The sequence below is a fragment of the Lacerta agilis genome, chromosome 11 (assembly GCF_009819535.1).
Source record: "Lacerta agilis isolate rLacAgi1 chromosome 11, rLacAgi1.pri, whole genome shotgun sequence".
Classification (NCBI taxonomy): domain Eukaryota; kingdom Metazoa; phylum Chordata; class Lepidosauria; order Squamata; family Lacertidae; genus Lacerta; species Lacerta agilis.
Window position 1 is genome coordinate 25059926 of NC_046322.1, and position 27944 is coordinate 25087869.

The 27944-nt window shown below is 38.3% G+C and overlaps 1 protein-coding gene across 7 annotated transcripts in view; it reads right to left on the bottom strand.

The window, feature by feature from the left end:
* The window catches only part of ADAMTS6 (ADAM metallopeptidase with thrombospondin type 1 motif 6), a 121649-nt gene that overhangs the window by 30547 nt on the left and 63158 nt on the right, over nt 1–27944 (bottom strand). For 6 of the 7 annotated variants that reach the window (XM_033163630.1, XM_033163635.1, XM_033163629.1 and 3 more), the window contains 3 exons: nt 17442–17549; nt 8043–8188; nt 1976–2039 (listed from right to left, as the gene is read on the bottom strand). In XM_033163630.1, the coding sequence (XP_033019521.1) occupies nt 1976–2039; nt 8043–8188; nt 17442–17549 (318 nt within the window). The remainder of the gene's footprint in view (nt 1–1975; nt 2040–8042; nt 8189–17441; nt 17550–27944) is intronic. The other variant, XM_033163633.1, reaches the window with a different exon arrangement.

Genomic DNA, 27944 nt, shown 5'->3' on the forward strand with positions numbered 1-27944 from the left:
TACTCCAAAGGTAACAATGGGAATGCAATCTCTGAAGGGAACTGTTGATAATCAAAACTTCATGGATAGCTTCATGTATACTACCTTTAAGATGTGGCAAAAAGCACAATGGAGAAAAATCGTTACAGTTTTCTGCCTTTCCTAATGTAAAGAATGCTCTAAATCTTGCTCTCAGTATTTCAGTGTGGTGTAGTAGTTAAGAGCGGTGGACTCGTAATCTGGTGAACCGGGTTCGATTCCCCGCTCCTCCACATGCAGCTGCTGGGTGACCTTGGGCTAGTCACACTTCTTTGAAGTCTCTCAGCCCCACTCACCTCACAGAGTGTTTGTTGTGGGGGAGGAAGGGAAAGGAGAATGTTAGCCGCTCTGAGACTCCTTTGGGTAGTGATAAAGCGGGATATCAAATCCAAACTCCTCCTCTTCTGGTACGCAGGTTGAGACCCTACATGCCCGCGGACTGTCTCGCCAGAGTGGTGCATGCTCTGGTTATCTCCCACTTGGACTACTGCAATGTGCTCTACGTGGGGCTACCTTTGAAGGTGACCCGGAAACTACAACTAATCCAGAATGCGGCAGCTAGACTGGTGACTGGGAGTGGCCGCCGGGACCACATAACACCAGTCCTGAGAGACCTACATTGGCTCCCACTATGTTTCCAAGTACAATTCAAAGTGTTGGTGTTGACCTTTAAAGCCCTAAACTGCCTCGGTCCTGTATACCTGAAGGAGCGTCTCCACCCCCATTGTTCAGCCCGGACACTGAGATCCAGCACCAAGGGCCTTCTGGCGGTTCCCTCATTGCAAGAGGTGAGGTTACAGGGAACCAGACAGAGGGCCTTTTCGGTAGTGGTGCCCACCCTGTGAAACACCCTTCCATCAGATGTCAAGAAAATAAGCAGTTATCCTATTTTTAAGAGACATCTGAAGGCAGCCCTGTTTAGGAATGTTTTTAATATTTAATGCTGTATTGTTTTAACATTCGTTTGGGAGCCACCTCCCAGTTTGGGAGTGGGGTACAAATTTATTATTATTATTATTATTATTATTATTATTATTATTATTATTCAGTATTAGATGATTGCAGCTTTTAACTGTTTATCTGAATGTACTTTGTCTTCTTAACTGATTGATCCTGCTATCCTTCAAGGAGCTGAAGGTGGTGTACATAGTTCTCCTCCCTCTTTATTTTCTCCTCACAACAACTCTGTGAGGTAGGTCACATAACAAGCTTCATGGCCAAGTGGGAATTTGAACCCTGGTCTCCCAGTCCCTCATGCTTAGAAGTGGAAGATAGAAATATCAAGCAGCACTAAGAGTAAAATTCTACCCTTGAGGTACATCATGAGAAGAGCTATAGTGGAAGCTCCACTACAACAGTGAAATTATGGACTGCTAGCAGAACTTCAGTTACACCAGTGTAGTGGTGAGGATATGTCAATTCACTCCTGTACCAGCATATGTGCACCACCAGCATAAGGTTGAAAACAAGGAGATGAACCATTCGTCTTAACTGAAATGTGTTTCTGATTGGATGTGAGGATGCCACATATTGCTCAAAAGCAAGATACAGTACTCCTAATGAACCCAGACCCTCCAATCATCATTGGAGGCTCTTCTCTGTAAGTCTCCTCCATGAGAGGCCCAGAGGGTGGCAATATGAGAATGGACCTTTTCTGTCGTGGCTCCCCATTTGTCGAATGCTCATCCCAGGGAGGCTCACCTGGTGCCTTCATGATATACTTTTAGGAACCAGGCAGAAACATTCGTCTTCAACCCAACCATTGGCTGATTAACACCCTATATCCTTTTAAATGTGTTTGTAGGATGGGGGTTATTGTTTTGTTTTGGTTTTGTGTTTTTATCTTGTGTACCACCCTGAGATCTTCAGATGAGGGGTTGTATACAAATTTAATAAATAAATTATCCTCCTCCGCATCTAAGATTGTTGGATTTTAGCTTAACTTTGAATTACTCACATCAGTATTACAGGAGCGATATCTTTTCCTTTCTCCAAGGCAATATTTTCCTCCACCTGAAGGTCTGGAAAAAATTGTATGCAGTTTATGCATATGTATATATGAAGTAAGCAATGATAAAAAATTAACACACTACAGTACATTTCCCCCCACAATTCTTTTCTAATACAAATTGGTGATACTGTATATTTTTAAAAACTTCATATTTCAGTAATACAACTCAGCTGGCAAATATATTTGTAAAATTACACTGCAGAAAATGAAGGTAAAACACAATTTCTTCTATTTTTGTATCACTCCCACCAAAAGCAGAAAAAATGTGGCAAAGTTATATATTCTACTAATGTTTTAAATTAATACTCAAGTTCTAACATTTATTCCAGTAGGCAGCACCAGTAAAAACCCACAGCATTTGTAACTCTCTGTTAGTGGAAGTCATTACTTCTAGATCTAAGCACTTATTTGCTGGTGCAGAAGTTTTAGCATTAGACTAAGAAGAATCAAAATTAAGGAAACACTGCTTTTCATTACTAGGGTCAAGTTGATATTCTCTAATACCTGAGTTCCTGATTATTATTTCAATTTGACAACAATAACTGTTCAAAAACCTCACTAGACTAGTGCTAATCTTTGTATGTGTTTAAGGTAGTGTTCTTCATCTTGGCTATTATCCTAAGCACACACACACACACACACACACACACACACACATACACACATTATAAGCAAATGTCACTTGAATAACTCACAGTGCAATCCTATACATGTTTGCTCAAAAAGAAATCCCACTAAGTTCAATGGGACTTGCTCTCTGGTATGTGTATCTAGGATTGCAGCCTTAGAAGACTTCAGAGGACATATAAACAAAATTAAAGATACATTTATATGATTAACTATAAGAGAGTTTGTAAAATTCTATTCTTTTCCGTTGCTATTAATATTTTAAAAGAATCAGGGCAGTATTACATGACTAGATGGGGAGTAGTTATCTAGGATTTAATAGGACTCAGGTATTATCCAGACTGGTCTTTTGTCATCCATTTATTGCTTCGTGTGTTATATAGTATGTTATGAAATAATATGGCATTTCTGGTCACACAAGCAAGGTATCACATGGTTGTAATATCTGCTGATAAACATGATTCTCAAAACCATGTAACATGCAATTTTATTGAGTTTTTGTTACTTAAAATGTGATTTTATTTTAATATTTTAAAATGCTGAATATAATGGACAGGATCCAGTCAATTTGCACTTTTATGCCCTACTCACTACAATGAAGAAGTTAAGCATATGGGATTAAAAAATGCTCCCCTGCGTTTAAATGTATCATTGTTGTTAAATGAAATTAGTTAAGACCCAAAGGGTCAGAAAATATGCACAGCACTCAACTATGCAAAAGAGCTTTCTTGTTTTCTTCTATGCAAAGTTAAAAATTGGTACAGACCATGTTCCTGCCCACCTAGAGTGGTTTTCTTTGCACACAGGAGAAAAGAAAGTACTCTTGCTGGACTGAAGTATAATTCTTTTGACCATTGTGTTTTTAATTGTATGTTATATATGAATTAAAACATTTGAGATATGCCTTAACACATATATTCCAGTACCTATGATTGCTGGTGTTTAGTAGAAAAGTCTATTTTTATGTAAGCAGCTGATGTGGAATAGATCCTGAAAAAAATTACACCAGTGTGTATTCACTGAAATCAGTCAGACTACTCTGAATGCCAAATATTCAGGGGCTCTGCAGTGGTGGTGATTAGAAAGGAATGTCCAGTCCTATAAAGTTCAGCAATGAGATAAAGACCAGACTGCCTTGCAAAGCCATGCCATAAAAAGTATAGAGGTCTAAGTTCTTCAAAGCATAGGGGAAGATGCAGTGCCCAATCTCCCATTAAAGGATTTATGTAAAAGCTTGAACACAGACAATATTGCATTTTAGAAGACAAATGTAAGGAATCCTAAAGCAGGGTTGTGAAAGTGTAATTGCTTATTACTGGACATTAATAAAACAAAAGTAATGGATAAATATAAATGTCCCAGCAAATAGTTGGTATTACAAAGTTCGAAGGGAGGACATGAATTTAAACAGAACTGCTATATTCCAAAAAGCCTGATGAATTGCCATTTGCTACTGTATTTTCAAGGGTTTCTAATAGTCAGGTTATCACTCTGATGCCAAACTGCAGAAGCACACTGCCTCTGATTTGTAAATGACAGTTTGTTTCATTTCAAGATTTAAAAAATTCACCCGGGTACTGTCAAGTATTGCAGACCTTGGTGCTATAGAATTCAGAATGAATACCCTTTGTTTTGCCCAATTTTTCCATATATGGACAAATCCAGTGGAAGGGATTACAGTATTAGGGAACTGGGGGAAAGAGCAGGTTGCTGGGTAGAATAGAGACTGGGATATGAAGATTCAGAGAATATCAAGCAAGTTTAACTGGTACTTTACAATAGTGAGGAAGCATAGCAGAAGGAGGAAAGAGCTCCTAGGGAGAAGCTAACAGTCTTGAATTAAATTTAAGACTGTGGCTATCCAGGATTTACTCAGTATTGTCTTTTGTTCAATTTATTCCTAACCTCTTTAAGCTTATTTGTCTGAGTTTAAGTATATATTTTTCTATTTTATTTAAAAAGATTTATAAACCACTCACATTATATCAGAGTGGTGTACAGAAAACCAAAAATATGTATAAAATATACAGCAGAAGTAATACAATTTTAAAAAAATACAACACTAGAAAATGATCAGCAGAATCTGATTTTTAATTTGTTGCTGATTTATAGTGTTTTCCATTTGTTGCCCATCAATCCTCCCAGAAATACAGTAGCAAAGGTTTGCTCCAACCAAGAAGTCGCTCAATATAGAACTAACTTGTGCTCCTGCAGAACATAAAACTTGGGGAATGACTGTTGTTGCAGAGATAAGAAGGCACTTTGGAAAATTTGCCAAGGTTCCATCCTGAATTACCTCAGGTCTCTTTACCCCTACTTCTTGTCATATTTGGTGCTAGCACAATGACATGTTTACTTGTCCAGTTATAAAAGACTGCAAAACCTGGATCCCAGAAAGCTCTAGGCTGTGTCCACACCTTCTATTGCAACCGTCCGAAGCAGGAATAACGGTTGCACAACAAACCAGCAATAGTTTAAAAGCTATATATGCAACCAAGTCTTCGGTTCATACAATATGGGTCAGCATGCAAGAGCTTTGTGGGCTGGAGCAAACGCAGATTGTCACATAGGGTAATGTTCCACCCAGATACAGTGCTTCATTTCCTCTTTAAAAGGAAGGTTATTTCTCTTAAGAGCCCGTCATTGTTTTTCCTGGTTGGCTATCAACACCAGGAGATTTCTACTTTCTCTATGTCCCCATTCATCCTTTCCTTTTTGCTGTTCCATCCTCCCATTTTCTCTTTTTTGAGCTGTATCACTTCTTCACCTGGTGCAAGTAGCTATATGGCTGTTATTGTGACTTAAGCTCTGACAATACCTGCACAAGCATGGGCATGTATGCATATGGAGAAACATATTGTGAAAGCTTTCCAGTCATGGATATGGATATTCCACTATTGCAGCAATTTTTCCATTTAGTGCAATCAGATGAGTTCATGCTGGCTGTGTCTGTAATCAATCAGTTCACATGAGTTCTCCACATGAGTGTGAGCTTGGGAATGACTGGAGGAGGATGGAGTGGGTAGTGTTATGTGAGTCAAGCGGTTTCATGCTGCTCTTGGGGGGGATTATGAGCAAAAAGGCACAAGGCAGCAGGGAGCAGATGCAAACACAGGTTATCGAGGAACAGTGAAGGAGTGGAAACTGAGCGGCAAGGAAATATGAACATAGCAATGTGGGAAGAAGATATAATGTAAAAGACTGCAGGGCAGTTATGAATCCAGAAGGGCCTCTGGCTGCAAGGAGACAACCCCCCTCAGAGGTCGGCTGCTGAGCTTCCACAGGTCCAACTGATGCCAATGAGAGGAGATAGGCTCAGTCAGTCCTATGGTTTAGTTTTTGACAGTCATATGTACAACAATATACATATTACTTTCCTACATAAAATGTTAGCCAGTTGTGATGATATCTTTCTTAAACCTGACTGCAAGAGTGAGTCATCCTGTATTTATGATTTTTTACTACAAAAGGCTTTGTGAAGAAAGCAACTGCCAAAGTGAGCATAAAGTCCCACTGAAAGACAAAGAAGAATAGACTATTATTAATAAAGATGTTGGGGCATGTTTCAAGCTAGTCTCATGTAAAGTGCCCCCCACCAATATTTATATGTTCAGACTCTGTGAACCCCATCTATCATATGGTCTTTCTGACAACCACATAATAATGTTGCTTTTTTTACAGTGATGTTCAATTTTCTAATGCACGTGCATATTTGTGGTAAGTATACCTTCATGATTTTCCTACACAAAAGTGTTTATATGTAAGACATTTATAATATCTGAAAGGGCCTCAAAGGCAGTGCAGTGTCCAGCAGCTACTTTGAAACACCTGCCATGTGATGTTTGGTAGAGGGGAGTAAAGGGTCCTCTTGCAGTGTTCTCTTAATTTAATTCCCTTATGGAATGTAGCTGAGCCATCAACATTCTTTTAATATACTTCTGTCACTAGACAAAAAAGGAAGGAAGAGGTTAGATAAACTTATTTCAGTGGGCAGTGCTGAATGTTGGAGAGGGGATGGTAGTAGAGCTGTGACTGTAAAGTTAAGATCTCTTGTCCTTGTCTATAATTGCCTGTGAAGCACAGGCTAGTAAAAAGAGTGTTAAAATGTTAGGTTTGGAGAAGAGCAGCAGCCTTTACTACGGTTTTGCTTTCATCAGTTTTTCAGCATACTTTGCAGTTCTCAGAAATCAACCAATTGTGCATGTGTGAGTATATACAGAGCTCTGAGCCAAAAAAGGTCTCTTTTTAAGAGCTTTGTTTCCAACTGACAAAGCTATGAATAAAGAGGACACAAATGACTTGATAGTTTGGAGCTGTGACACCAGAATACAGGTAACAATGTTCTCTGAACAACTCTTAAGAGTAATAATATGATTGTGTAATTAAGAACTATGAAAACAAAATGTTTCCCTACTACATTAATGGCAACACAATAAGGGCTTTTCAGGAACCCTATTAAAGAAAAAGATAAACATCTAGCTTGTATGAAAGTAATGTACCGAAAGCATCACTGGCCTCTTCCACATATCACACTAAACCATAGTTTAAAACAAGCTATGATTTAATGTGAATGAGCAGCACACTGGTGCGCAAAGCTCAGAAGTTCATTGCAGTGCTCCTGGTGCACCATGGACGAAATAAGCCAGAGTCTTCTTGTGGCATATGAACCCAGGGTTGTGATTTGTTTCCCCTTTAACAAACCACAAGCTATAACCAAAGTTGGTTCTTTGTTTACTGCTCATGGTTTGTTTGGAGGAAACAAACTGCAAGCCTGGGTTCAGAGGCCATCACAAGCCAGGCTCTGGTTTGTTTGGTCCATGGTGCAGAAGGAGCAGCGGATGAGCACTGTGGAAATTGTTGCGTAGTTTGCATTGAATAAGTTGGCTTTAAAGTGATGTGAGAATCCAAAGGGTACTTTGTATAGATTGCTTTCACATCCAGCAGCTAAAACGTTCTCAAACAGCCTGTTCCTGTGGTTTGCAAACTAGGCCATTGTCTCTTAGGGACAAATATTCAAAACCTTAAGATTTAGTTTGCATTTTTAGTAAGTTTGCAAAACTAATGAACACCTGAAACAAGTTTTAATTACCATAAGTAGAATTTACTGACTGTTTGTTTTCCATAAATGGAAGCTGTGAGAAGAAAAAATTACCTGCTAAATATTAAATATAGAATCTATTTATATAGTGTGTGCTTAATGCATATATTTAAAAATGTGAAAGTATGTCTGCAAAGCTTCTCCAGGATAGCTGATCCTGTCTGCTATTTTAAAGACAAGTATTGGCACAGTACTGAAACGTTTTTACAGATAACATGTAAAACCACACTTTTGAAACATTTCCAAATATGCCTTTTTTGCTGGCTCTGGCTTACTTTAGCTACTTACGCTGGACTGTCACAGTGTCTTACGGATGATGAGACTCCTCCCCCGCAGGTCCTGCTGCACTCTCCCCATATTGACCAGGGACCCCAACCCCCATCTATGCTCTGGGGCCAAGTGCCAAAAGGTACGCACTCTCCCTGATAACACCACTGAAAAGATTTCATAGAAAACACAGAATTAGCTTTGAACTGATAGGATTATCAGGACAGAAAAATATATGGGTCAGGAACTGACCAATTATAGGCAACAGCATTTCTTGTATAGATAACATACAGAGGTTTAAATTTATTTAGCCATGTTTAGTCATTGGTAAAGGCAAGTGCTATTTGTTATTTATCTTTAGGCTTAGCCTGAATAATAAATCCCTACCATACATAAAAGTTTAACAAGACAGCATTTTTCTTTTTATACACAAGCTTACCATTTCTCATTTAAATAAACTGCAAGTTACTGAAACATTTCTTTAGACATTACATATACTTTTAAGAGTGTTTAAGAAACAAACTTACACCTATATTTCAACTAATGGTTTAATAGCACAACATGGAAAATTCTCCAGTTAGGAATTTTTATGAGGGTTATTGCTTTTCCTTTAAAAAAACACTGAAGTATAGATGATGTTACAATAGAAGAGGAATTTGAAGCAGTATTTCATCTACACTTACATTGCAGACATAATAAAAGTAATGCCAAGACACCAGAAACAAAGAAAAAAGTATTTAAACTTACTGACTAGCCAGTTGTTCAAAGACTGAATGAACATATGAACTGAAATTTTAAGACAGATACCAGCAAAGCATTTAACCTGGATTATTATTATTCTTTTATGATAGAGCATTGGGTTAGTTTGAGACAAATTGTACTTTAACTTGAGTGGAATATTTTTCCCCCATATCAAATTAGACCAAGTCCTACAAGTCCTGATTTAAGCCCAAATTTGGATGTCTTGTTTCACTGTAGAAAATAAGAGAAGTATATTACAGAAAATGAAACCATTTGTCCTATCAAAATAATGAGACATTTGCCCATATCCAGTAAAATTTGAACATGAATTTTACCTGATTGCAGATATGGTACAAGAAGAGTTTGGATTTGATATCCCGCTTTATCACTACCCAAAGGAGTCTCAAAGCGGCTAACATTCTCCTTTCCCTTCCTCCCCCACAACAAACACTCTGTGAGGTGAGTGGGGCTGAGAGACTTCAGAGAAGTGTGACTAGCCCAAGGTCACCCAGCAGCTGCATGTGGAGGAGCGGGGAAGCAAACCCGGTTCACCAGATTACGAGTCTACCGCTCTTAACCACTACACCACACTGGCTCTCACAATGTCACATTATCTTTCAATAAATAATCTGGGTTTGATTTGGTGTGTGTATAAAAAAATACCCAACTTGATACAAGAACCTTGATCTAAACTGGGGGTAGGCAAAGTGGCACCTTCCAGATATTGTTGGACTATAACCCCCATAATCCCTGACTGGCCATCCTGGCTGGGCTACTGGAAGTTGTAGTCCAACAACATCTGGAGCGAACTGCATTGTCTATCAGTACTGTCAAGCAATACTGACCCACACTAGGTTAAATGAACAAAACTGTATATGAATTTCAATGAGAACTAGGTTGTAATACTAAACACACTTACTAGGAAGTACATCTCATAACTCAACTTCTGAGTTACTAGGCATAGGACTGCATTGCTAGCCTAGATCCAACCGCTACTAATGGCACTGAAAAAGGATGTTTCTTACCCATGTTCTGAGCACAATTTACCAAAGAAAAAAGAACACAGCAGCTGTCAGGCTTGAGCTATTAATGTGTGCTGAAGTGGAAGCTATATAACGCAGAACCTTCTAAACACTTGTTTATTTTACTCTCCAACCTGTGCAAGTCTAGAAAATATAAGGGCTCAAGGAAAAATGGGAATGATGTTGAGATGAATTAGTGAAGCTTGAGCCTTTAGATTCAACCACATTACCTGAAACTACTTCCAATACCCACTTTTATGGCATGCTGTAAATACTTTTAGTTTGTGTACTATAAAGTATTTGGTTACAAGAGCACTAGCAGGGCTGAACTGGGCATGGCATCAGTTAGCTGGATATGGTTAAGTTTTCATTCTGGCTGGCCATGAATATGGCAACATTTCAATATGGGAAGCCACTTGTTTAAATTCAAATAGAGGTAATAATAATACAATAAGAAGACAGAAAAAAATGGTTTCCATTTAGTGAGAGGCCAGCATGTCTAGTGCATTATTTATACAGCACTGAGGGGATATTATAATAACATGTTGATTTCCTGGTCATATGATTCAAATATGCATCTTCATAGAATCATTTTCATGTTTTATGAAGCTGCGCAGCTGTGGATCAGATCAGCAATCTGCATGGGAGACCACTGGAAACTACATGTAAGAGTAGGACAGACATAATATTTAATTTTAAAAAATGCCTTGATTTTACAATCAAAATTAATCATCACATCTAACTGAATGATCAAGTAAATGAAGGACAAATAAATCAAAATATCCTAAATGATTCACAGCCCTAGGTTCCATGTGATTCTACCAAAGAAATTTCCTGTGTGCTTTTCAAGAGAGAATGAAGGTTTCTAAGCTACATGCCTCTCCACTCCAGTGATTAAAAACATATTTTTAAAAACCATAGTCAGAGCTCAAGGTCATTGCTAGTGGATCATCCAGTTGTAAAAGGCATATTTAAGCTTAACTGTGATTGAATATATTTGTTATTGACATGCACTTTCTCTATGATAGCATTAAAGTACAGTACTAAAGAACAGTTGCCTGGGGGAGGGGAGAACAATAGTTGCTGGGACAGCACATCAACTGGGCCTTTGGTCTCTGGTAGCAGCAACATACATCATCTCTTGCCTCTTGGAAGCAGGGTTGGCAATAAAACTATGTCCTGCTCAACTGAGTAATAAATGTATGCTTATCCTCTTGCTCTCCCCATAACTCTTCTCCCCACTGCAGCACAAAATATTCACAATTTTATTCACAAAAATAAAAGTACACTGATTGCTATTATTTTACAAGAATACAAAATGTATTTATTGAGCCTTATTAATAAAAGACTGGGAGCCAGAACCTTATCAATCATCGGTTAAAAAGCAATTAAATTGCTAAGATGCTATGCTCTTCCAACAGTCTTCCTTCTATCATTTATTGACATCTGTACTAGAAAGAGAGGCAGGATGGCCTACAGCAGAATTGCTATTTCGAATTGCCACTTTCTAATGGTGGCTATCAACATTAGAACATCATTAATTAAATTTACATAGAGAAATTCAGATACATGACAACCCAACAGACAATGTATTTAGGCCTTTGGTCCTTCCATTTTGCAAGACTGGACTCGTAATACAGGATTTAATGAGGATAGCTTTACCCCTAAGTAGGCACCCCTAAATACTTGCCTCAACATAAGTTTGGATTGGAATTATTAAGAAAAACTGCACTGACCCACTACTGGGGAAAACCAGCCAGATGGGCGGGAAATTAATAAATAAATAAATAACTACTACTACTACTACTACTACTACTACTGTGAACTCCCATTTTGGTATTCAGGATGTTTTCTTACTGCTCCTTAACCAAAATAATTAGGTTTGTTTTCCTTTGTAGAGGTTCTGAAATATTTTCAAAAATTCTATGTTGTGGGAAATGTCTAAATAGACATCTTTTTCTGTCTAACACACAAACACCAACAACTATATTCTGCTCTTCCTCCAATGGTCTCAAGAGGTTTCCTCATTTTATCATCGCAACAGCTCTGATGAGGTAGTTTTGAGACCAGCCCAACTGTTGACTGGGGACTTTAATGTTAATCTCTGTTCTAGTCTGACATTTTATCCATGGGATATGTGTAAAAAGGCCTGCAAGCACGGTAGTCTTTTGTTCTTTATGAAGAATAAGTAAGAAAAAGAAGAATTAATTTAGGAATTTCCTAACACAATGCACTTAATGATGCAACACAACTAATAAAGCAAATTTCTGAAGACAGTTGAATATATTTCAATAGCTTAGTTTTCTCTGAGAATCTGTGGCTTGAAAAGCTTTTGGATCATTTCCTATTGGAATAGTCAGTGCTTGAGAATTTCAAAATACAGTACAAGTCATTGGCTGAGAGTGGAGATGTGTGGTGCTGTCCAAGAGTGAGAACATAGGACTGTGGTTGGAGCCTAACCACTTCTCAGGTGGGTGCAAGAAATTGGAGACTACAGTACTGTAGTGTGGTCTTTTGGTATGTACCCAGTGGATTGTTGGGACTGATAATTGTTGAGTGTAAGGGACTTGTGTGTATGTGTGGGTAAAAGTGTCCAGGTGTAGACTGACTGAGATACATGGGTGCGTTTGTGGGCTTCGAATTTGTATGGGTACTAAATGAGTGGAACCTTACTTTATGATGTTTTATCTGTTGTATTGTTTTATGTACTGTATTTAATTTAGTTGATTTACTTGTAAACCACCTTTTAATGAAAAACAATGCACAAATACTTGAAAGAATTAATAAATAATAATGCAATCTAAGCTGCATTCCTAACCCCACTTATACAGGAGTGAGCCAATAGAAATCAATAGAACTTACTTCTGAGTAGACATGGTTAGGATTACACTGCTAAGTAATATATGAAACTGTCTGAAACTATTAAGCCATAGGGAAAAAAAGATTATTATTTTTTTGTCCAGGGAACTAAAATGGAGAAAACATAAAATGTATGCAGTACTTGCTTTTCAAATTAAACTTTATTTACTATTTGGATAATATGAAATGTATTATTTATAAGTTTCTTAGTGCATGAGCCATCCTCAGATATGAAGCTTCTGTTACTGATAAAGGTAGAAACTGAAACATTTAATAAGAATGTTTTAGCATATGTAATAATTGTCAGTTACAGTTGGATTGTACCTATTTTAGTTCATCATCAACTGTCATCAAACGCTAACTCAGATTAATAGGCTACAATTTACTCTACTGATCTTGAGAAAGAGACCACAACTGCAGTCTCATGCTCAGGGGGAAAGTCAGATTGGCAGAGCTAAATGGATGTATCCACATATATTAGATAATATTTGGATGACATTAAATGGCTGGGCAGACTGAGAATATCAAGTTTTGTCTGACAATGCAGATAAACTACTCATTTAACAACAGTTGTCAAAGATGAAAGGCTGGAAACAAGAGCATAAGACTAGGCTGCTGGATCAAGCCAATGGTCCGTCTTGTCAAGCATCCTGTTCTCACAGTGGTCAACCAGACGCCTGTGGGAAACCAGGGAGCAGAACATGAGTACAAGAGCACTCTCCTGTCCTGTGGTTTCCAGCAAATGGTATTCAGAAGCATTGCTACCTCCAACTGTGGAGGTAGAGCATAGCCACTGTGGCTAGTAGCTTCTGCTATTTATAGGAATTCCAAACACCGGAATGAGATAATCTAACATTTTGCCCTTCCTAAGCAATACAGCAAGAAGCTAACAATTGAACCAACCTATCAAGAGAGCAGCTGCCAAGGTCAGCCTTAACATCTCTAAAGTAAGTACTAGAGTTCTATTGACTCCAAATTGCTCTACAAATAAAATTAATTAATAAAAAATATTGGGCTCCTAAAGATGATTCTTATTTAGAGTTGATTCACAAAATCAGCTCACATTGTAATTATCATGCAATAAGTTACTTGCATATGACACCTCTCTCAATACTGATTGATAACATTTTCAAACTACCGGTAGCTTATGCCAACGTCACCTAGTATGTTTTAGTGGTTTGAAAAGCAGCTGTCTATTAACCAATAGTTGCAAATCACATGAAAAATATAGCTGGGTGACTCTATTCTCAGTTACTTCTTTCAGCGACAGTTTCAATTGTCTTTATGCATTGCAAGCTAGTGCATTTACATTTTCCATTATTTAATGGGCCATCAGCCAGGAGGTGAGGGGAGGATTAGCAGAAAGCAAAATATGTGGGATACAGAGAAGAAAATACCAAAGGCTGTCAGAAAAGACCAGAAAGCAAATAGGAGAGCAGATGGCTAATGCAAGCTAGGAGAAAAATTGGCTGTCAGGAAATCATGAGCTTTAGACAACCTGAAACTTTTAAGTGATCACTTAGGGTAAGACAGACGGTTTTGTGCTCACAAAGACTTCAACAATTAAGACACCTTAGCCTTAGCAGATGGCATTCAAGCCAGGAGTGTATAGTCTTTCTAGGCAGAATATATCAAAGAAAGTGTCTCTCCTCTCATTGAAGAAAGAAAATAATAAATTTATTTCAATAGGTCATCTAAAAGTCTAAAAGCTAGTCTAAAAATGCAATGTCATACAACTTGAAACTAGACTGTATTAAAAAAATAGGAAATACATTTTTTCTGTTTCAAACTGCTTATTAAAAAAAGCTACTTACCTGTGACAATTGTTCTGCAAGCGGCTTTCTGTGCTGCCATATGTCTGGGATGGCCCTGGCCAGACCACAGGTAGAACTTGGCAGAAAGCATCAGGCATGAGGAAGCACTAGTATTTTATCATCTCCCTTGCACAGTAGATGTCATGTAAGAAAGTAAGGCATAGAGCCAACATCTTCCCTCTCAGAGAGGATGTTGCTCCAAGCTGAGACAAGAAACAGACTAAGTCTCAACATGAAAAGAGGAGCAAAGGCAATTTGCTTAGAGACCCCTGACATCTATAACCCTCTAGAGCAGATTTAAGGACAACACAGGAAACTGCATGGGGAAGGGGAAGATGGGTAAGCCCTACTTCCGCAAGTGAGATACCACAATTGAGACTCATCAATAGAGAACAGCTTGAATAATAATTATGGGAAAGCAACATAATTTTCTTCCTCAACGACTCCAGTGATTCTAAGTTTAACAGACTCACTAACTAAAAGTTAACTGTAGCAGACTGTCAAGTGATGGTGAACATACAAGAGATTCCTTCTCTAAGTCTTTTAACTGCTTTCACTTGGACACCCAAAGTATAATGTAATCCATGTCTCTACAGAAGACCCAAATGACCTTGCATATGTTGCAACTCAGAGGGACTCAAACAAATTGCTTTGGATATCATAGCAATTCTCAGTTGTTTTCAACAGTCACTTGGATACTCTCTATGCTGGTGCTGGATCACTGGAACTTCCACAGGCTAAAAATGATTGTTCACCATGCAAATGTACATGCCACACAAATCAAGTACATGCTACACAGAAAGGTAAAACTTATTAAAGGAACAGAGTGCATTGCCTGCCCACTTGAGTCTGGGCTAGGCAAGAGGACTGGCAAGGTATGGAACTGAGAGACACCATTTAGTTAGAACTTTTGTTCTATAGTAAGGAACATATTTCTCTTGAAAAACTGTAGATCAGAAAGAAATCCTATTCCTTTTCCAGCCAATGTGAGTGCTACAAGAAAGATAACCTAGTACAAAAACCAACATGAGTGGCAAGTAGAAAGCAGTTTGAAGGGTTTGCTAATGAGAGTTGCTTAGTACAAGAAGGCAGTTCCATTGAAAAGTCCAGAAATGAGGCATAGGAATTAGGTTTGGCAGTTATTTTAGAAAATATTCCACCATGGGTATATGTGTACTGTGGTATAGAATGCTGAATTAACCCCTCTAGCTGTCTTTGTAGAAGTCCAACATTCTGCTCTTCTTGAATGAGAGGAGGTATAATGATATACTTTGGAGAGGATTGAGTGCATAAGTGATCAGATGGAAATAACCTGTACCTCTATAAGTAGCTGGGATGAAAGGATCAAGTCATGGTTCTGGTATTCTCAGTACTTTCCCTCTTATTTGGAACTGAACAGTACACCTTTACAAGGGAGAATTAAAGTTGAAGATCTAAGTCATGCACACCTCTAAGCAGGTTGTAGACTAACCAATACTCTACACAATCTAGCTATTTAGCCAATTAAGAAGTTTCAATGTAGAATATCAGTGTTAGCTTTTTCTCATTCTCGAAAAGATTTCAAGGAAGATATCAATCTTTCCCCAAATTAAAACTGGTGGTAGCAGGCTGTAAGTATATGGTGTATGCTACCATTACAGTCATGGATGCAGATAAATAGGCTTTGAAGCAGAGTAAGGCAAGATACTCACCATACAGAATCTGTTCTATAGTGATGAATGCAGTGCAGATCTCTGATGTTTTTGAGCAGTATCTACTCCCAAGGCAGGTGGAACAACAAATTTGTATTAGTAGCCAAAGTCTTACACATGTTCTCCACTCACTAAGAACAGTAAGCAACACCAAAGAAAGCTTGAGCAAGAATTCCTTCAGGAATTGGAGAGTTCTGTAGAATTATGGGAGTCAATCTAATCTTAATGGCTGGACAACAGCATATTGTGCTTGTGCTGAATATATACAGTAAGTATATAAAAGCACAGAAGTATGTTAATACAGCAGTATTCCAATGTAGAGTCTCTGAGGACTCTACATGCAATAGTAATAGGAACCACAATGTGGCCAGAAATCTCTGAGGTTCAAAGAGAGGTGTTTTAAAAACCCACTTCCTTTCTGAGGTTCTGGGCTAGATAGATCTGGATCTTCCTCACTAAATTCAGAAGGAATGCCTAAGCCCTGTGGAATATCCTCACCAACAATTCAATGTTCACAACCTGCTGCAGAAGAATATGAAATTATTATTTTGGCTAACACAAATGTGGGGAAAGAGGATGAGTGACTCTTGATTATGAGAATTATCCTGGCCAATATGATCTGTCAGTTTCAAGAATGCATGTTTATACATGGCACATGCCCCCCCCCATTGCCATTTTACTAGTTCTGATGCAGAGACAGCCTTAAGGTATTCACTAATTCCAAGTTCAAATCTGAGGCAGGATCTGTTTGCCACTGAGCTCCTCTCATGCTCAGTATGTCACAAATGCTTACAAGAGATTTTTTAGGAGTACAGCACAGAAGAAGAAAAGGTGAAGGGAAATAACCTGAACCAACAAAACCAAATGCAGCATAAGAAGTTAAGGAAAAAGATCTTCATAATTGTTTCCTTAATTTCTTACATTGTGTTAAAACAATAGTGTTTCTGGAGCAAGTGCAAAGGGAGGAGGCTAGAGCTGCCCAAGAAATTTCTAGATAGTTCTACCTGTGGCTTCTACAGATACATTTCCATACATGGGGTAGCACAGTGAGACCACAACAAAGAATCCTAAGCACTACTAAAAATGCTATTTTAAAAATAAAAGCCTAAGTTTTGTTGCTTTGTTAATTATTGTATGTTCGGTTACAGAATAAATTAAGCTTTTCATTCTGGAAACTCTTATACAAACATTTAATTGTTATCTCTTTTTAGTTATCTCAGCATACATTTCTGGGTCTTGTACAACCTGGAAACAAATGCATGATAACTTGAATGAAAAGTCATTCCAACTCACCCCCTTTTCAATGCTTCCAGTCTGGCAAAGGGTGCCCTCAGCTGCTGGAATACTGTTGGTAACACAGCGGTTACTTTTGCTGAGACACCAAAGCTCTCTACACACTTCCTGGGAAAGAAGGCAGAAGCAAGTTGTTCAGAATAACTGAATAAAATTGGTTCAAATGCTCCTTAACACACAAATTGTCCTCAAAACACATTGCTCTCCCTCCATAGAAAGAAACAGGCTGAAATATATTTGGGAATACTCATTAATATGGACCAATTCACATCAGCTTCCTATAAAACAGAGTTATTGTAAATGAAATCCTGATTTGAATTACCACATAATAAAACTGTCTGAATCATTTACCATACCATAAGCCTCATTAACATTACACTCTTGTTGGGCTGTGTGCAGAATGACCATCTTGGGTAAGTGTGGGCAGATAAATGGTTTACCACACACAAGTCCAAAAATGACTTGTGTGACTTGGCCTTGAATTGAAGATATTCTGTCATCAAAATCTGAAACTATCAATATAAATCTGGAATTGTGTACAGAGTTACTCTTTCTTCCATGGGCACAGTTTGCAGGCTCCTAATGCAGATTCTTTAGAAGAGCAGGAAACTCCCAGTTTAGTGGAGTGGCAATGAGATTCTCTACTGCCTAGCTACTGCAGCTAGGCAATGAAGGGTTTTTAGCACACGAGATACAGAAACCACCCACTTTCCTCTTGACTATGCAGCGCCATTCCCACCACTAGAGAAATATTTAATTCCTTTTACCTTGACAGTCTGGGCACTGTCTTCAACCTCAGCAGATGAAGACTAAACTTTCCCAGTCTCCCTGTGTACAAATCCCCTTTACTCACCATACATAAATTATTAGTAATCACACTAGGGTAGAATTCCTTCCAGTAGCACTTTAGAGACCAACTAAGTTAGTTCTTGGTATGAGCTTTCGTGTGCATGCACACTTCTTCAGCTCTGAAGAAGTCTGCATGCACACGAAAGCTCATACCAAGAACTAACTTAGTTGGTCTCTAAGGTGCTACTGGAAGGAATTTTTTATTTTATTTTGTTTTGACTATGGCAGACCAACACGGCTACCTACTTGTAACTAGGGTAGAATGTCTGGTATAGTGTCAGCAGCTTGGACCCCACAGCATTGTGCAAAAAAGGTGAAACCTCCTTTCAGAGCACAGTGCTGGGGAGGGGAAAACATTCTGCGGGATTTGCATCCTGTCAGAATCATTCTTACTGACCTTTTGCTGCAGATTTCCCCAGGAAGGTCAGAAGTACTGCAGAATCTTCCCACACTAACAAATCAGGGGGGGGGGGGAAACAAAACAGAACTCCCACTGATGACATTCACTTTCCATTGTGGCTCCAGCAATAAACCTATGAAAAACCTACTGTGAAGACCCGCAAGCATGATCAGTCATCCTGGAATAACAACTCCTCAATTCACTTCAGGCTCTGATTTATTTATGCAATCAAAGAGTTGAAAGGGAGTCCACACCGCATGAAAATATCAGGGGCTCCTGACTATAGCTGCCATTTGTTCATCTTGTAGGCCTCCTGTGCTTTTAACATCTACATGACAGGCAGAAAATTCGACAGATGTGCCATTTCCCACATGTGAATGCAATGTTGGGGAAACATTCTTCTGCTGATTTTTATTTTTTTTTTTTTGCAATCATGCAACTGGTTAAAAGTATAGCAGCCTTTTCAGGAAAAAGGTAGCGACCTTATATTGACTCATCTCTTTCATGCCAGGATAAATCTATGATAGATGGAGTTCATCATTCCACACACAAGCAAAGAATCATGAATAATTCAAGGTAGTCAGGAAATGTGTGTGGCAAAATATTGCACACATTATTATACATGTCCACTCAGCAGTAACTCCCACTAGGTGGATATAACTCCCAGGTAAGAGGTTACAGTATTGCAGCCTTATAGTCCTTATTCATGTAGACCTGAGTCTGCAATAACAATAAACTAAATACACATTGTGCAATCAAATATTAAATTGTTTCCATCAAAGAGCTTAACAAAAAAAAATGCCACTGAACTTTTGAAACATAGCATGCGTTGTGCTTGTTAAAAGTAGTATTATGTTTGCTGGTGTATTTACTCTTCTGTTCCCATCCAATTGAATAACGTGAAGAAAAATTGTAGCATTCTTTTCCACACAAAAAATTTGAATTCAAAGCACATAGTTCATTTTTATGCCTGCACAAACTAGATCAGTAACCTCCCACCATTTGTCCAAGGAGCTTCAAATGGGGTATATGATTCCCAAATGTTTCTCATTTCAATCCTGACCAGCATCAAACCTGGAAATGGACCTATATCAGGGACCACCAGACTATTCCTTGGTATACTGATGACTGAAATGTCCTACAACTGAGAACAGTTAGCCCCCTTTGTAATAATATTCTAGAGAATCTAGTTGATTTTAATTCTTTGTTACAACATTGTAGGAAATCTTTGAGAAACCACTTGCTACATCCTTTGCCAAACCTTTATTAGACATTACAAGTATAGGCCGTCATAAAACATCCATATATAAAAATTTTAAATATATACAAATAAACAGCCATGTAAAATATATAATGAGGATTTTCATTGGGATTTCTTCCTGCTAAATAGTGCCAAAACTCAGCCACCCTTGCAGTTTCCTCCGGGTTAATGTCAGACAGAATCTGATATTTTCATTGTGCTGTGATGTTAGACTACCCAAAAAAAGAGGATAGCATGCGTTTGTATAATGGACAGTGGAAAAGAATATGTTCCACAGTGTCTGGCACATTCAAAGAACATCCTCAAAGAACACCTATCATTTCTGGGGATGATTAAACATGGACACGCCAATCTCAAGACTCGACCATGCAAGTAGGGACAACCGCTGTAATGCTGTCCATATAACAGCCATCTAGAACAGGTGTTCCAATATCAAAAGCCGCTGCGAGACGAAGAGTAACAGGGCCACCCTACTTGCATGGTTGAGTCTTGAGAATGGCATGTTCATCCCCAGCTTTGTGAGTAGGTGGCTCCCATTATTTATTACATTTCTATCCCAACTTTTTTTCCAAGGAGACATACATTGTTTTCCCCCTCCTTGTTTAATTCCCACAACAACCCTGTGAAGTATGCCAGGCTAAGAGGCAATGACTGGCGCAAGGTCACCCAGTAAGCTTCATGGCTGAGTGTAGATTTGAACCCTGGTCTCCCCAAGACCTAGTCCAACACTAACCACTACACATTGGCTCTCTTTCTAGTCCAAAAGCTAGGCCTACTGAAGAAGTAGGTACATAGCCTGTGTTACTCCTTGATAAATCTTTGTCATCAGATGCCAAAGAGATTTGTGTCACTAGCACACCAATGGCCTGATGTGTGGCCTTTTAGTCGCTCTGTCTGGTACACCAACTATCTGGATCAGAACAGCCTGGCCACTGTAATCCATGCATTGATAATCTCATGATTGGGTTACTGTAATGCGCTTTATGTGGGGCTACCCCTGGGCAAAGACCAGAAGAATTGTCTATAGTAGATAGTAGTGTTTAGCTTTGTTTAGAGACAATAAACACTTTGTTACCATACTTTGTGTGGGAGAGTTTTCCCCTTAACTTGGGAAGGAGCAGTTCTGCTGGGAGCAGGAAATCTCTGAAGACTCTACTGATGTTCCACGTACTCTGCTGATACACCACACTGGTTGAAGTGTGGTGAACTGCCAAGTGACTTCCATAGGTCACCAACACAAGATATCATAAGGACCACCTGAACCCTTATTGCCCACATCAATATGTGGGATATATCCTTATATCCAACATCAGGAGGAGCATGGTTCATTGTCCCCCATATGTCAGAAATCCAACTGGCCTCAACCATTTAGTGTTGCCACTCGCACGCTGTGGAACGCTCTGTCAGCAGACTCACCAAGCATCTTTGCTGTTTAGACATCTCTTGAAGACTTCTCTAATACAGTGTGATATATACATTGTACTTTTATGATTCTGTCATTCTTCCCCTGCTCCCAATTTTGTGTCTTCTAATTCAATGCCAAACACTTTTATACTAATTTGTTTAATATCATTTGAAAGTCGTTTCTCTCTCTGCTGAGTTTTTACTGGTCAATACAGTCTTAAAAGAAAATACATTGTGTGGTGCAATAATTTGCATAAAATATTGTATTGAAACCACAGAAGAAAGTGAAAAAGTTGCCTAAAAGTCTGATATGTACATTTTCATTATCATTTTTAAGACTAATATTGAAATAAAAATTATGGCTGTATTCACAGGGGTGTAATTGGGTGTTGGCTAGATTGGCCCCTGCCAAGGGTGCAGGCCCAAGGGGGCACAAAAACCGTACCTCTCCACTCTGGCTTGGAGTGGCTAGGACCAAGCCTGCCCATCTGCATGCTCCTTGGGCTGTTCCTCCACTGCTGTGCCAAGGGTGCAAGGGAGCCTGGACACACCTTTGTTTCAACGTACTTTACTTAAAGAGAATTTTATGAAAACGATGTATAGGTGGTATTTAACACTGGGGAAATTGGCAAAAATGTACAAAACAAGGGAAAATAAGTGTTGGAAATGTAAAGAAATGGAAAATTTAAGGGCTTAAATGGGATACATTACTCCTTTTAGTAAGATTTTCAAATTTAAAAGTTAAAAAAACTTTCTCTTTTCATTTTGATCTTGGAGTCTTCTGATCAGTTTTGTTTTAACCTTCTTAATTTACCACTGCTGATAAAAATATTTCTATAAAGTTCACATTACTTTAATTTTTGCTGGTAAGTTAATTTTGGATACAACCTGCAACCTTTAAAATTAGACATGCTGGTCATATAATCTGGATCTCCATACAGAACATCCTAATATTTTGGCATATCTCTCTCCAAAGATTTTCTTAAAATAGCAAGAAATAAAAGTGATTTCCAGTGCCAACAATTCAAATTGAATCATACATAATACATACCATTTAAATACCAATCTCAATACAAATTTCAAATGTTAAATGTTACAGTTGCATTATTATTTAGTGCATTCAATTTAAAGGACTTTGAGAAAACACCTTTAAAATGACACTTCAATGGCACTTGATGCCAGTCCATCTTGCACATATAGCTAGAGATGGTTTCCCTATGTGTTGGAGGAGATATAAGGAAAGTAGAACTTATTGGCACATGTAGTGGTCCTGCAAACATGTGTACAAATTTTGGGAAGGTGTAATTAAGGATTATTTTTTTTTGAAATAATAGATGTACTGGTGCCTTTAACCCCAAACTCTGTCTTTTATCAATTTTGATTAGTTGAACATGGAGTAATAATAATAATAATAATAATAATAATAATAATAATGCCCCGCCTATCCGGCTGGGTTGCTTCCAACACATATAAAAACATAATATAACATCAAACATTAAAAACTATTACTACTGTCTGGATGAATCTTTCAGATTTTGTTTAACTACAATAAACAGGCTGTATTCCTAAATATGCTTTGCAGGCAAAACTGACTGAAGCCAGTTGGGTTTGGTTGTTGCAAACCCGGCTACAATTTCAGGCAATGAATAGTGCTTTTCTTGGAAATTTTAGTATGGCTAGCAAAAAGAGTTTGCACAGAGATAAAAATGATCAAGCATTGTTGTATAAGGAACTGCCTTGACTAAATCAGACCATTGATCCATCCTGTCTAATTATCTCTTTCCTGACAAGCAGAGGCTCTCCAAGGCCTCAGCCAGAAGCATTTCCAAGTGCTGAAACCCTTCCAAGTATTGAAAGTAAAGGTACTATGGAGCGAACCTGGAGACTTCCATATAAAAGGCTTGTGCTCTGCTGTTGAACAGTCCCTTTGCTTCAGTTTTAAACGCTTCCTTTAAAACAACAGGAGGCTCTGCTCTAGAATACAACAGGAACCTAATCCAAATATTCTGGTTCACAGACGCCATGTGTACTATTATTTTAAACCTATTAATCACTTTCTTTTACCAATGTAACTCAAAGCAACTGATGGCTGTGCAGAAAACTTTACTGGCAGCAAAAACTAAGTCACAATTCATTACTCTGTATAAAAAGAGTAAGTTACTTTTACATTTTAAACCAGTTACCATTTGGAAATTTTCTTTTATAAAGATATAAATAAATTGTATCTGCTTTCTAATTAAACTTCCCCCTTGACTATGCATTTTCATTCCTATTATTGTATCAGTAACACCTTGGAACTAAATGTTTCCAATAATCTAGTGTGAAAATCACGTGAGAACACTGGCCTAGAAAGGTCATACCCAGAGCCAGTATCAGCAAGGATGCTTATGTTTTTGAATTAATATTAGTTGACCCAATAACCCCAATTCCAGGTTCTTTTGTTTTATTTTTCAGCATCCAATGAGTGTTAAGTATAAATTCATTCCCCAACTTCAAATAGTTCTTAATATTACTTTCTGAATAACATAGCGAAAAACCTGCACTAGGTAAGAGAAGCAAGATCTGAAACCTAACAAATCAGTTCAAAATCAGCACCTGCATTTTTATTACTTAAAAGCGAACAGTTCTCTGAGAAATATGGGCAACTATAGTAAAAAAAACATAAACTGAAGCTGTGGCCTTTCACAAGATCAAGACAAGATAGATGACAACCTGTAACGGTGTATCTTAGGGCTCCATGACTTCAGTTTGGAATTCGGATGCTTGTATTTGCAGTAAATTAAAGAAAGCTGAACCCATCTAGAGGAAAAAAAAGCAAATCAAATTATCTTCCTTTTGCCTATATGTTATATATGATGGAGCCTTTTTTCTGTATGTCATGCAGAATTAAACATATAGGCACCTTGAAATTATACATCTAAATGATCCCGAATAATAATAAAAGAACAACACACCTTAGTGTAAATTTAAATGCATGAAGATCAACATGCTGCGATGTTTCCAAAATATAATCTAATCTATGTCAAAAAAAATTATACAAAATAGAATTTTTAATATTCACAATATTGAGAAAAATAAGATGAAAATACATTGATAAACACATTGTAATGAATTCAGAGTTTTACTGTAATATAAGTTCTATTTATATTGAAATATTTCAACACATAATTCCTTCAGTGTGTGATGATAGATAATATGCTGCACCTCTTGATGAGCATTTGTTAAAACAGAGCTTAGATTCTGATTTCCAATTCAGAGCTGCATAAATGTCCAGCTATAATATTTCCACCCTCATTTTGTTCATACTTTTATCATGTTTATATGAGGGTGAGTATTATATATGCATGAACCACAGAAGGTTCAACATGTTTGATTAGGTTCAGATAAGCACCCAAAAATTACAAATCTTAATGCTCCATTTTCAGAAATGCTCATTATGAAGCGGTGCAGCATGTTATCAATTCATACATGCTGAAGAAATTATGGTAACTTAAACTCCTATTGTATAGTATATTATATTCTCATCTTATTTTCCTAAATATTGGGTGCTTATCTGAACTTTACCAAATCTATGAACCTCCCACCTATCACCTGTAAAAGATACTTTTCCTTTCAAATCCACAACCCATGTCCCACTTGCCAACTAGCATCTGAACCTTCTCCTGCATTGTCAGCAACTATTCCTTCCACTTGACTCTTACTGGAATCAAAACCAGTACCAAAATTTCAAAGGCTCTGTTCCAGACTCTCATTGCAACTATGTATTACATCTGCAGACTCTGTTTGGTGCTTTTAAAGATAGCTAAGATAGAAACAAGTGTGCATTAACAATGCCTTAGCAACAGCCTGAAAGACCAGGGTTAGAAGATGAATAGCAAAGTTGAAAAGAAAGAGACTACTAGGCATCAGAAAAGAGAACTCAACATGTGGATCTCAAGTAAACCAATAGTTGGAACACACTTCAGAAATAAACCAGATGGCCCATAATCTTCTGGCTATTTAAAGAATGAACTGGCAAACCTTTTCTCAAGAAAAGCCCAAGGCACCTCTAGATAGAGGCAACCTATGCAAAAACCTGTATTACCGAAATAGAAATAGCTCTACAAGCTTTGTTTACAAAATGCAGTACTTTAAAATGTGTCTTTTTTGCCAGAGACTGGGTGATTCAGAACCATGGATCCAGTTTGTCACTCTGCACCTGACTCCTATACTCATTCATCTTGCACTGCAATATCAGTGTTTATAGAAGCATTTAAACACTGAAGCAATTACTGACAACAGTGCAGCACCTGAAGCAGTTGCAGTATACAATTAAGATAGATGCCCCACCACTCACTGGATTTAAATTGTGCACAAGACTCCAGTCGTACCTCGGAAGTCGAACGGAATCTGTTCTAGAAGTCCATTCCACTTCCAAAATGTTTGGAAACCAAAGCACAGCTTCTGATTGGCTGCAGGAAGCTCCTGCAGGCAATCGGAAGCTATGGAAGCCCCGTTGGATGTTCGGCTTCCAAAAATAGTTCGCAAACTGGAACAATCACTTCCGGGTTTGCAGCATTCGGGAGCCAAAACGTCCGAGAACTAAGCTGTTCGAAAACCAAGGTACAACTGTATAGTATTCTGCAACAGACATTACTGTACCGATGAATACTGCATTTCCCTTTCCATTTCTAAGCACAGTAAACAGAAAATTAAGACATGGAAGGACAGGAATATCTCTGCCTATTATCTGTTGTATCCCATTGTTTTCAGAACATTTTCCTTAATGCTAATTATATGAAGTACTCTTTCAATCTTAACATGCACCTCAATTGATGGGCTTCACATGTTTTCTTCACTTCAGAAGCAATGGCTGGCATTTAATCAACCTTTACTGAGAGTAGACTCATTGGGATTAATGAGCATGACTAAGTTAAGCCCATTAATTTCAATAGTTAAATCCATTAACTCTAGGTAAAACTTAGTTGAATACAGTAAAAAACATTGTCTATTGTGCATCTAGGGACTAAAAAAACTCAGCTTTTGACATTCATGTACAAGCGGAAAGAGAATAGATGCTATTCATGGATTTCAGAACATAGGTACAGATGTAAGCATATACAAATATACGTTTGAAGCTAATGTATTTCTACCAGTGGTCTATAACAGGTAGACTAATTGTAGTACAGAATACTAATTATCTAGGATCTAATACCAACTCAGCCCTAGCAGAAAGTAGCAGAAAGTTTGGGAAAGTCTATTAGCCTATGAATTGTTAATGAATTTATTTTCTCCCAAGTACCAATTCCTATTCACTTGCTTGCTCTTGCTGCTTTACTACAGTATAGGGGTTGGATATTTTTTTAAAACACATTGCAGCAACTGAAGACACCTCCTGCAAGCTGTTTTTACTCCACTGGAGAAAATATACAAATACCACCACTAGGGAAAATGTACAAAATATAAGATCATAAAAGAGTCAGTTGAATCAGGCCAGTGGCCCATCTAGTACAGCATTCTGTTCTCACCATGGTCACCCAGATGTATATGGACCTGAGGGCAACAGCACATTCCCCATCTGTGGTTTCCAGCAACTGGTATTCAGAAGCATACCACCTCTAGCAGTGGAGGTGGAACAAATCCATCAGGGTTAGTAACCGTCAATAGACTCTCCCAGATCATGCCTGGAGGCCACACACTTCCCACCAGGCTATTCTGCTCACCAATCCCGTTCCATATCCGACCTGAGTGCTTTTATATGTGCCACTGAAATGTGATAATGCCTCTTGCTTGCCTGGATGAAGAGATGTATGTGGGGCTGTGGGGGGGGGGTGTAAACCTCTGACGTGTGTGGTTGGAATGTAGACTACTGTACAACTGACTCACAGCCATTATTCACTCACTTTCACTTTTGGACCTGGCCACTTGTGGCTCTAGCTCTATGAGGCATGCAGCTCTCAAAATACTGCCCATAGGGGAATACAGCCTTCAGGCTGAAAAAGGTTCCCCACCACTTCCATAGACTAAAGGTGGAATCTGTTGCTTTGCAACAGGATCAGAGAACCACACATAACATGCAATTGTGCCCTAAAACCTCTGCCAAAGTGGTCCACAAGATCACAAGGACTTGCAGGTAGGCAGAATGGCTCGGAAACTCCTATGCATCATCAAAGAACCTTAGTCCACAATTCTTTGGAGCCCACCCATTAAACAAAGCTACACAATGTTGTCAACACAACACTGAATAAATGAGAAGAGGCTAAAGAAAAGTTTGATTTGCCCGCTCAACAGCAACATACATACTACCAATTCTCCAGTGCAAATCAAGCATAATATACCTTGTGTTGATACATCATTTAGTAAAAAGAAATGTCTTCAAACCTTCTGATACAGAATGCACTCTAAAAATGTGATGACTATCTACAGAGAAAAGAATGAAGGAGAGTACCAAAGCATGTGCACTGGATATAAAGAGATTGGGAGGGGAGAGAAGAGGGGGAGGAGGGGGAGCTTAAAGAGAAACAATAAAGGCCTTTGCTGAGAAATCAAGAATGAGAGACCTAACCAGCCAGCCAACCACACACAACTTTTAAATCCATCATGGTATGTA